General features: G+C 35.3%; 1 protein-coding gene across 1 annotated transcript in view; it reads right to left on the bottom strand.

Moving 5' to 3' along the window:
- Positions 1–11,927, bottom strand: part of IKZF3 (IKAROS family zinc finger 3) — a 54,664-nt gene extending 42,737 nt beyond the window's left edge. The window contains exons 1-3 of the mRNA XM_083376448.1: positions 11,875–11,927; positions 6,436–6,489; positions 6,010–6,123 (exon numbers count right to left, since the gene is read on the bottom strand). Of these exons, the coding sequence (XP_083232574.1) occupies positions 6,010–6,123; positions 6,436–6,489; positions 11,875–11,881 (175 nt within the window). The 5' untranslated portion in view covers positions 11,882–11,927. The remainder of the gene's footprint in view (positions 1–6,009; positions 6,124–6,435; positions 6,490–11,874) is intronic.
- Between the last annotated feature and the right edge of the window lie 410 nt (positions 11,928–12,337).

Genomic DNA, 12,337 nt, shown 5'->3' with positions numbered 1-12,337 from the left:
TGGTTAATTTTGCCAGTCCTTTGGTTTTTCACTAACTGTCAGAATAGCTAAAACAGTATTATGGCTGTTTTACCCACCTACCCACCTAACAACAATAAAAAAAAAACCCTTTAAGACACCTACAAGAGGACCTTCAGGACTAAATGAGTTTTCAGCCTGTGGATCATGCTGGTTCTCTTTCTCTGGAGATCTACAAACAGATGTTCTAGTGAATCCTGTATTTACTGGATAACTAAGGTAACTTCCACCTGTACCATTCTGTGATGTTAAATTGCTACAGTATGTATCCTTCATTCTTCATAATTTTTGCAAATTTGCAAAATTTGCAAATTTCACCAAATTGCTACTACAAAGGCTTTCCCATACTGCATTGCAGAGATAAAAGTGGTCTTAAATTATACAATTACACAATAATGGCTGACTCGTGCTATGTTTATAAACAAAGGCAGAAATGAAGCCACATGTACAGTCTGTCACAGGATCAAATGTCTAAGTGACTGGAGTCTACCCTGACCTAAAAGCAGGCACTATACCTGATCCTTCAAAGCAAGTAAAGAAAAATCTGAATTAGAAAAATTCATCTCTTATCACAAAATCTATTTTAAAAAATGAATAGTCCTGATGAAAAATGTCTATCAACTTCAGAGAAGAATGTGTACCTTTTAGCATTTACCATTAAGAAAAATTGGTTACAAAAGAATGGAGAAAGAATATTGATGTTGATCTCAGTGTCTTGTTTCCCTGAAGAATTTATAGACATAAAAGCTAACTTAGAAACTTGTTAACTTAGGAAGGTAACATGTAGCTTGGCTTCTGTGGATGGTTCACAACAAGGAGCCAGTTATCTATTATTTCTTTTACACTATTCCATTCTTAATATCCATTGTTTTAAACCTTATATTTCACTCATTTATACTATGGTTCTGGTAAACTGTAAGTGGGAAGAAATTGCAGAGGTATAGTTTTCATAAAAAGGAAGTGCCTTGTGGATCTGAGTTTGGGGGGGTTGGGGGGGCCTCTTTTTTTCAGTCCACTGAAACACTGGGGTAGGAAGGGATTAGTTTTGAAGTTGTCTTCTTTTTCATTTAAATAATTCAGTTTTGGGGTGATGCCTCAATGAACTCAAACAGACAGTAAACACCTGGTGGAAATTTCACAAGTTAAAAATAGCAACAAAACTTTCTGAATTCCCTACGGAGCATGAATGTAGAGTACAAATTGGTTCACCTCTAAGAAGGGAAGGGAAGGGCCATTCTTATGAAATGACATGGAAAACTATTAAGATTTTTAAATATTGTAACTTATGCTTCCAATATAGAAGCATCCAGGTATTTGAAGCAACTTTATCTCAGGAAGTTGATGGTGATTGATACTGTTATTTTCCTGTATCAAAAAACCCATTCCAAATAAACTAGCTTCATAACAAATTCCTGAATAGTGAAAGGCATTTTGGGATTGTAGAGTTCCAGGTCAGATACTTAATTTATGTATTTATGGAACTCATTTATGTGATGTGAGAAGTCAAAATGAACTTAATATGGCCACTGTATAAATGAAGGGTAATGTTGAAGGACAATATATACCCCATACTGGATTTGTCATTGAGCAATCACTGATTAAGCATAAGTAAATCATAACTGCATGCAAATGAAGGCATGCAAATCTATAATAAAGAATATTCTAGATGGACGAGGGAAGGGCGGCATAGCTTATTTACGGAGCATATCTTTATTGAATAAGGTTTCAGTTTTAATCTCCAGCATTTCCATGTTTAAAGATACAGGTCAGAAAAATCTTCTGCCTGAGAGACTGAAGATCTAATGTCACTGGACATGAAGAGATACGTTGACATGCTTCATATTCTTTGAGTCTAAATACAGGTAGTCCTTGCTTAATGACTAGTCATTTAACAACCATTCAAAGTTATGACAGTCTTCCCCCCCATCCTCAAAATTGTGACTGCTATAACCCACCCACCCCCACTCCTTTGTCATGTTCAGGCATTTGGCAACCAGCCCACAATCACTTGTAGCATTCCACAATTACCTGCCCATGATTTATGACACTTTTTGCTAGTTTATGACAAAAAATTCCATTCAGGAGAATGGATTCACTTCATGATCATGTGATTCACTTAATGACCATGTGATTTGCTTTAGCAATCACGTTAACTCACCTTACAACTGTCATAATAATGATCATAAAATTGAGTCAGGTCACGTAGAGACTGCAATGATTTCCAATCAAAATTCCAGATTCAATAATGGTTGTTACATGAAGATTACCTATAGTCTACATATACAAGGACAGCTGTGCAAAATCATATAGTTATGCGCTCATATATATGATTTTTGCACCATGTTTGTTTATGTATATGCAGGGCTTTTTTGTCATAGAACGCTCAGAATGGAGTTCCGGCACCTTTTTTGGATGGAACCTTGTAGGGTAGGCAAGGCGGGTTGTATGACATGTGTGAGTTCCGGCACCTTTTTCTTTTACAAAAAAGCACTGTGTATATGTATAAGTGCTGCCCTCTGTATATATCTTTGTATATTATCCCTGGCTCTGTGTCTATATATCTCTTTGTTTCCTGTGGCTAAACATATGCTTAACAATTAAATATCTTTAGAAAAGATGACCTGCCTTGAAGGTTCACTGAGATTTGTTTTAAATGCTATATATACTGAAAGAAGAAGAAAATACAGGAGTACTTCCCTTGATTTCTTAGATACAGAATTATGTTTTATTAAAATAAGAGAAAAAGAAACAATAAAACCTGACTTTGAGTTTCAAACCATGGCCACAATCAAAGGAAGGCCATGCCATTGTAGTGAGCCAGGTTCCATGCACTATTTAAGGTTTTGAATCCTTTCTATAATCGCTTGTCGAGTGAACCTCTGATGAAAAAATATCAGCTGGGTGTGCTACATCACCCACACCTGCACCCTGCTTTTATTTTTTATTTTTTTTTAAAAAAATAGCTTTATTAATTTTTTCAGCTGCACCCCACTTTCTAACTCAGCAGGAAGGTACACAAGATCTAATTTTCCGACTAGAAAAACACAGCATTTCCTTTCCTAGCACAACCACATGTCTTCTAAGGCAAGGGTGGCTGGAACCTCAGCTACAAGCTTGAATGTACTTTGGGCTGATTTTCCCATTTCTTTGTTCCTCTTTCCTGCCTGTAAAACACCGCCCTCACCACACCAGTTAACTTAAAAGCCTGTAGTAGGACCACTTACGCTGCACTTATTTTTCCTGTTTTGCATGCACCCTATCTATGATTTCAAATTCCCATGTAGAAAAGACATATCTTTTAAGAAGTTGTTTGAAACTCCAACAGAAGTATTTTGACCCTTTTGAATGAAGACACAAAAACTGTCTTCATTTTTTTATGAGAAAAACTGACTTCTATTCCTATTGCTGTTTATCTCTTCCCCATAGTTTTGCTATCCTTTTTGTTGCTTTCTTTCTTTTAAAAAAGCTATTTCAGATGCCCAGACTTTCTCAATCTTATCAAAAATGTTCCTGCAAAGGTCTATGGAAGTCCTATGCAATATCAAATGATGCTTGCAATACTCCTTGACACAAACTTCAGTGTCACTTATTGCTAGAGACAGTGAGTGGTTTAAGAAATGTATTTCTATGCACAGGCAAGATATTCCCATAAATCTCTTACTTCAGGGAATGGAGTTCACAAAAACATGGAGCTATCCTTACTTCTCTGACTGGCAGATGTTACAAGATGCTATTTATCTGTCAGCAAAGCAGAAACACGGTCTATACAAACAGGTGTTAATATGAGGAGGATTTGCATACAAGAGTCTCAGTTGCAACTTCTGTGCAAAGGATTAGGACTTTTAAAGAAGCGATTGGACAGCCATTTGTCTGAAATGGTACAGGGTTCCCTGCTTGAGCAGGGGGTTGGAATAGAAGACACCCAAGGATCCTTCCAACTCTGTTATTCTGCTATTTTGAATGCAGTATGATCATGCTGAAAATTGAAAGAGGATTGTGCATGTAGAAAGTTTTTTTTGCTTGAGGAAGACAAAACAAAATCTCTTACTCCATGATGGATGGACAGCACTTTCTAAGGACAGCATTTTTTTTGGAGGTATAGTATTGAATGGGCAGCATGCTAGAAATGGCCTGTTAAAAACCTATATTGAACAGTGCCAACAATAGCGATGACCAATCCCTTTCCTGTTTTTATTTTTCATTCTTCACCATATGCCCTGCTAAGGGGGTTTCAGAAGACTCTGGCCAAAATTCTTAATTTAGAATTAGCAATACAAAATTAACCTTAAGCCTGCTGGTTGCTTACAGGAATGGCTATGAACAATAGTGGTATGGAAAAGTTAAGACTGATGTGAAAATCTAGACTTCAAGAATTTAGGAAAAGTAGCAAAAATATACCATCTTTGCAAAGATGACATGTTTTTGATATTCTTCCTAGATTCTTGAAGTTTGGTTGGCCAGAGCACAAAGGACTAGATAGGAAGGGAAGTTGGATTTTGGAACTTCCAGAATCAGTTTTGATTAAATGGCTATTAAGTCTCGAAAAATAAATAAAATAAATATGGTTGTAATGGGGGAGAGACCAGTATAGTAGCAAATGAAAAAAATACATATTTGAAAATGATCATCCTTAGTTTGCACAACACACTAAGCAAGATAAAAAGGAGCTTCATTAGCATGTGCTTTGACATATTATAAGAACCCAGGTGTTGCCATTTAATGTTATATAATCAAGACACACTTTAAGCCATGATATGTTTCATACGTTATACAAACATGCAATAGCAGTGTGGAACAGAGGAATGTTGGAGTGACTTAAACACCTTTAAGTGGTGTTTAAATACCTTTAAGTGGGTATAATGAGGTAGGGAGAAATTTCCAGTAGCAGCAGCCAGGAATTTGTCTTCTCTGGAAAAGAAACATAAAAAGCAGTGGCTGTGCCAAAAACATGATAAGTTCAGACCTGGCTGACTTCTTTTTTGTTTGTTGGTTTGTTTGAATGGGCTACTTTTGTTCAGTGTTAATAGAATAGAATATATTAAACATATAAAATTAGTCCTTCTCCCTCCTCCCTCCCTCTCTCTTCCCCCCCTTTTTTTGGCTTAAACTTTGAAGTCTCTTCAGTGGAGGGACATAAAGAGGAAGTTCATGACCTTTTCCTTTTTATCTCCCCTGTTGCTTATCACTTTTTTTGATGCATAGACAGTTACTGTTCTGCTAACTCTATAAGAGATAAAGTTAACGTTTCCAGCTAAAGTCTGTTGGTGAAAAAACGAGTCGATTTGCCCTCTGAATTCTTCCAAACTTGTAGCTTTTCTACCTGGAGAGGGCTTTTTCTCTGTCAGGATTCGGTCATACTGTTTTGCTATTACTACCCATTTCAATTTAAAGCTGCAGTTAGTGACAATTTTGCAAGAACAAGTCAGATTGTAATCCAGGAGTCAAGGTTTGACCCTCTTCTGCTTTTGCTATCCATATACTTCCTGCTTCCGATCAACAAATCTTTGTCCTGTGTCTGTTATTCCACAGTATCTACTCATTCCTCACACCCATCCCCAATTCCCCACAAATGTCCTATAGGTCTAAAAGCCCATTAGACCCATTCAGGTTATGGAAGACATTGCTTTATTGATATCTTCACAATGATGCTATTGCAGGTAGTCTTCAACTTACAACTGTTCATTTAGTGATCGTACAAAGTTACAACAGCACTGAAAATTGACCTATGACCATTTTTCACACTTATGACCTTTGTAGCATCCGCATCATGTGATCAAAATTCACACGACTCATCACAGTTGCTGTGTCCCAAGGTCATATATATATATATATATATATATATATATATATATATATATATATATATATATATATATATGTGTGTGTGTGTGTGTGTGTGTGTGTGTGTGTGTGTGTGTGTGTGTGTGTGTGTGTGTGTGTCATATTCTGTTTACCAAGTTATGAATTTTAGTTTGACAATTTCTACTTTACCTTCTCTCTCTCTTCCATTAGTCAAATTATATCCTTTCACATCTTCACTGTTCTGCATGTTTTCTGTTTCACGGTATGTGTTACGACTGCCATCATTCAAAATGTCCCGTAAACCTGGTACAATTTTAATGAAAAGAAGACAAAGACAAATGATGAGGAAGATGATGAATCACTGTTGCATGAATTTTAATGAGGTTTGAAACATTTAGGTCATTCTTTAAGTATTGGGTGCTTTGAGTATTGGATAATATAGCAAAGGATTAGTAATAAGTGCTCAGGTAGGAAGATAAATAAGTTTGTTAAGTTTTATATAATAAAGCTTCCCATAGGGAAGATTGTTGCTGGTCTGCACCATTTTCCAAAATGTCATAAGTAGGTAAGAAGCTTTTTTAAGGAAGGAAATGAGGAAAGTTCAATGGCCCAAACCTGCATGTTCTGTCTGTTCTTGACACAGGCTGAGGTCCAGGCCAGCTGGGGAATCTAGAACAGGAAAACACAAAGAAAGAATTCGGTCTTTGTAAACTCTGTACTGTATTACGTACTTCAGTAGCACAAGCAGGTAGGAATTACATGGGCTCAGAACTCCACAGTATTGTTATTTTGTAAAATGACCTTTCAAGTTAAAGCCTTTTTCCAAAGTAACAGCTCTGAAAGAAATCTATGCAACGATTCTTGTAATACTTGCAGTGGAATTCATGTAATAACTATATTTCCAGGCTTCCAGGTGCAAATAAATTATCAGAAGAGAACATAGAAAATTCACTCTTAAAGTAATGCATATAATTTCTGGGTAGATTCTGATGCAAAATTTAATGAATGTCTCTGCAAGCTGACCCTAGTGCAGATTTGCATTTTTATTGCATGGTCATGGCTACGTTGCGACTTCTTTGACCTCCTCTGTGGAAGCTCCTGAAATTTCCTTAGGATAGGGTTGGACAACCTGTACTCTCATGTATGCACCTTAGTACAAGATCATATTGAAGTTTTGTGCCACTTTTTCTTTCTTCTTTTTGAGAAAAAAAAGATAGGAATGGAAATGAAAGGCATCTGAGAGGTGCACCATTTCCATCCTAACCCTGAATCCAATCCAGGTGTGAAAAAAAGACTTTTAGCCCATCCAGTGCTCCTCAACTGCCCAGCCATTCCCCCCCCCCCACACACACACAACACATGACATATAGGCCAATAACACAGCCTGGTGTTTTTAATAGGCTCTTTTCCTTGCTGGTCTGTTCATCGCAAAACTGATCAACTGCAAAATGATCTACAACTGCCTTTGATGAAGATTAATCAATTTTTCCTCTCTTAAAGGTGATGCTACACAGTCTCCCTTTTTAAGTCAATTTCTTCCTTTCTCTCCACTTTTAATCTCTTTATCAAAGAATCTGAAATCTTAAAATCTTGGTCCTGGCTGTTACATAACTGCAAAATTTAGCTCACTTGAAGCAGCAGGAAAGTGTTAACCGCTTCCCTCGCTTTACCACTAAGGTTTATGGAACATACATGGGGCCTCTGCAACCTCTGAGTATATAAACTTTGATAACTGAAGACCTTTCCAAACCTTTATCAAAACACCACTTTTATTTCCCTGAATACTAAGTACTTTTGGGTGGAGCAAGTTCCAGAATTAGGAACACATTATTAAGATGGAATGGAGTGAATAAAGGGAATTTAACCCAGTTTCTTCCCTCATGTTTCTTCACCACTGGAAGAAAAATGGGCTGTAGCTTAAACTATAACATTTTAATTGTTCCTATCTCCAGATTACTTTTAAAATCTGTATTCATCGTATATCACTTAAAAAATAGGTACCTAATACTGTGGAATTTGAGAAAATATCACTATGATAGTACTTTTTTCCCTCTCCACATCACTTCAGATAGGATATGTATACCAGGACAAATAAGGGAAAATAATTAGAAAAATTCTTCTTACATAATGTTTGAGACTGGAAGGTCAAGTAAAGCCAACCAGGTCTTGAGCTATAAGCCAGAAGTTAATGGCCACTCATCCCTACCATCATTAACAGTTGTTTCTCACATGTAAACTATGGATAGATGCCATCATATTTGAGTGAGAAACCCAGAGAACTTCTTTGCTTAAATATTATTGAAAGCAATGTGCAGATCAGCAGCATAACAAAAAAAGAAGGGGAATATCTCTAAACATGTAGTGGTTTCCTTTTTCTTACAATTATGGGACTGCATTGAGCTCTCTCATCCCATGTGAGAAAATAACGGGTTTCAAAATGACACTTTCAAGGAGAGCCTGAATCTTTTTGAAGTTAAGCAAAGCAACTTCTTATTTATTTTTCTCCTTTTCTTTGATATTGGCAGAATTAAGCTAATCATCATCAAGGTTAGGAATGTGGTGAGCCATTGTCGCCAAAACATTGGATACCTTTCATTTTTTCATATTAAAAAAACATTTATATACTTTCTCACAGGTTTGATGTTTGAGAGAATTGCCTCCCTAAATTGTACATTCCTGCAGAATAAATAGAAAACAGCAGCTGCAGAGTCTACTTTAACAATCTGTCTTGCGAGGACTTCTGAAGCAAGGAGTGCTTGTGAATTGACCACAACAGCTTTCTTTTTCTTTACAAGTAAAGGGGGGAAAAAAGCTAACAATGTTTGATATCAAAAATGAAAGTGATTGTGCTTATTATAGAACAGCTGCAGCTTAAGCACATTAACAAACTCAGTTATTTGAGAATTGAAATTGTATTGAGAGAGAATGTATTGGGAGACAGGTTGTAATAGAAGGGAAAGGAAAAACTGCCCTGAATTTTAGGTCAATAGTTTTTGGATGTGTGTACCCAATGATCAGTATGCATTTCTGCTCCATCCACTCACTTCTGAGGTTTAAATTATAGAGAGTTGGAGAGAGAAGCTAAAATAAAGGCTGAAAACTGTCAGCATTAGCAACTTTCACTCACAGAGTTTTCAAATAGGGACTAGTGACCTCAAACTTTCTCAGGGACAAAAGCAAAAGGGGAAGATAAAGAGACATAAACTTCAGGGAGAGATCCTATTAAGATTTATTCCCAACAGGAAAAAAATGAAAAAACTTGCCTAAGAAATAAACAAAATAAAGGACAACATCTAGGATTTTTACTAATGTCTGCTAATTCATTTGATATGAAGAAAAATAACTTAGTCCTAAGGCCTCACATTTGTAGGTTGTTCAAGGTAACAGTTTAATGATCCATAGTTCATGTCTAGATGTCCATAGAAGGCCTGCATTCACCAATAACATGAACCTTCCCATTACAAGTTACCAATGTCAACTACTGTAAATCCTTTTTTTTACCTTTAAGACCTGGGACAGTCCTTCAAAAACTATAAATTAGCTTTACGTATGAAATAGTCAAATCTTCCAATCATAAACATCTAGATATCCTTGGGCTGCTAATGCCAGGAACCCAATCAGAAAAAGGCTGGTCAAATATTTCATCTTTGTTTAGGGAGAAATTGTATGGCGGCCCATCAAGCAGATTGGTTGTTTAAGAAATGCAAGAATAACTAAAAGACCAATACTGTATTTAAAATGAATAAGGGGCAAATCATACACCTAAACTCCTCCAATCGTCAAAGGCCAAGAAAACCATTCTAACAGAACAGACCTATGATTGCTAATTCTTCATTCACAGGGAGAAGAAGGAAGTGGGGTTGGAGAAACAATAGTAATTAGATCTAGAATCTGGACAACCACCACTAAGGATATAATTAAGTACCCTTCCTTCTTCATGCTACCACTGCCAACTTTTTCTGTTAAAAAAAATTAACATCCTTTTCTATTTAAAATGGAGTCCCAGATGATGTTTTGTTATTCACATTTGTATAGCAGAATATCTCAACTTCTCATTACCCAAGAATTTTAATTTCTGTTTCCTCAGGATAATAAAAATGGATCTAATCTTAGGGCATAATATATATTTGTATATCTTTGCCTGCAAAAAAGAAATAGGAAACAGTTTGATAAAAAAAAGTTTAAAAGCTCCCTCCCTTTGTCTAGAGCATTAGATTTATATATTAGATTTATAATATGATCACTACCTAACAACAGGTCAAAAGATTGCAGGACAGGCTCAGAAATCTTTTTTCCCCAAAATTTTTCTCTTTTTTTCTCTTCCTTTTTTGAAGCAAAGAAACCTTAGTCTTTGCATTAATATTTTGCATTATATTTGCCTATTTTCTTGCTCTGCAACGATCATCTGAATTTTTTCAAATCTAAAATAACATGGGTTGGGATAGGTCAATGAAACAACATTAAAAATATTGAGAAAATCTAAATCTTCAATTTCAAAAAAGAAGTATAATCCATGCTGGACTAAAAAATAAATAAAATTGAAAGAATGCAACTTGAAAATAAATTATTTTGTTTCTGACATTAGGAAGAAAATCAAAGACACTGCCTCGTTTTTACTACGTTGATCCTAAAAGTATATTTTAAATTGAATGCAATCTGAAAAAAGCAGTGTAGTGGTGTTTTACATTTATACAAAGCATATAAATAGCAAAGATATTAAATCCTATTGTTCACTAGTTTGTATATTCCTCTCTCAAACGGAACACATAGACATAAAAAGTTTATTTGTTTTGATGTGTTAGTGGCAACTTATTAGATGCAGACACTTTTTAAAGGTGTAGCACACTTTAAAAACGGTTTTGGCACCATGCAAACATTGTTGCTAGAACCAAATCATGTTGACTGAGAGGAATTCTCCACTGATTTGAAAAAAGCTTTCTTTTAAATAAGCACATGAAATTTCACTTGTGTTACAGATAAATTTTTAGAGCACAAATTCACTTGACAGGTGGGATCTCTTAATATCACTTATGGAATTATAGTAAAGAGTTCAACTTGTTATGCTGAATAAAGAACTTTAGAAGTTCAGAATACTCTTAACATTGGCAGATAACATTTATGACAGATAACTGATTCTAATTATCTTGGTTGCAGCAACATTTTAAACTTCCAGATTAAAATGTTTGAAATATGCAATATTTGTACAATTTTGCATCTGAAATTATACCCTGATATAACAAATAAAGAGGAAAATGGGGATTGTATATTAATAACCAGATCCTATTCAATATAACTTGTGGGAGGAGATTTTACTGATTTTGATAAGAGTTTAACTTATAGAACATTTTTAGGAATTCTTTCTAAATTCCTTCTAAAGGTTCTAATCTATGACAAATATTTTCTATTAAAATAATTCCAAATATATAGTCAACAAAATGCATGTACTGTAAATATATATCTCATGTTTTGAGTAGCTATGAGAACCAGAAAAAAAGGTAAATTTTCTCTTGTAGTTTTTAAAGGGACATTTTAGGATGTTCTTTGCAGGTTTAGAAATACAGCCGGTTTTGTGGGGAGGGAGGCTCTTGGTAATATCTTTGTAAATCTTATCATTCTGTTAGAAATATATTGGTTTGTTCAATATTATTTAAGAAAAATAAAACTGTTGGAAAATCCTAATAACAGAAGCATAGGAAAGGAAAGGAAAGGAAAGGAAAGGAAAGGAAAGGAAAGGAAAGGAAAGGAAAGGAAAGGAAAGGAAAGGAAAGGAAAGGAAAGGAAAGGAAAGTTCTGTAAATTGAGAAGTAAGTAAGTAAGAAATTGGAGAAGAATTTCTTATTCTGACAAAGTGTTTGCACTATTATTTCTCCAAGATGGTACAGTTAAAATCTTGAGTGGGGGGAGGATGCTTAAGTAGGTGATGAAAAGGAAATAAATTTTAAAGCAAAAATGCTTTTTAGAAATTGGTAATTCAGATTTCTAAGTGTGCTGAAAAATAAAAGAAACTTGAGTTTTACTAAAATAAAATCAACAGAATTCCAGTAAATCTCTCACCTTCCATTTTGTTTGATAGCAGCAACTAGTCAGAAAGCTTCTCTCCAGGGTTCAGGGATTCCACTGAACTTCAGAAAGGAAGGAAGATTCCCAAATAGGCAGGTTTCAGATTCAAAAAAAGAGCTGGTTGCATTGCAATAATGAGATGACAAGGACAGGAAATGGTTAGATGTTGTGAAGAAACAGGGCGCCCTCAAGCTGTGAGGAAGGTGGTCCAGTGGGTGTAAATCATATTCCCAAACCATGGTAATTGTAGAGTTGTTGTTATTATTCATTCCAGGCTGAGAACCTACAACTGTTTTCCAAACTACTGCTAAAGAAAACAAAAGCACTTTTTCATGATGCCTAAAAAAAGAATGTTGAATTTGATAGGGCTTAATTCAGTCAGAAAACAATACCTCCAAATCAGAAAGTCCTTTATTTTGTCAGACAGAATAAGAATTTTCTTTCTTTCTTTCTTTCT

This window comes from Vipera ursinii (assembly GCF_947247035.1).
Source record: "Vipera ursinii genome assembly, chromosome: Z".
In the NCBI taxonomy this organism is placed as follows: Eukaryota; Metazoa; Chordata; class Lepidosauria; order Squamata; family Viperidae; genus Vipera; species Vipera ursinii.
This window is presented reverse-complemented; position numbering and strand designations above follow the sequence as displayed.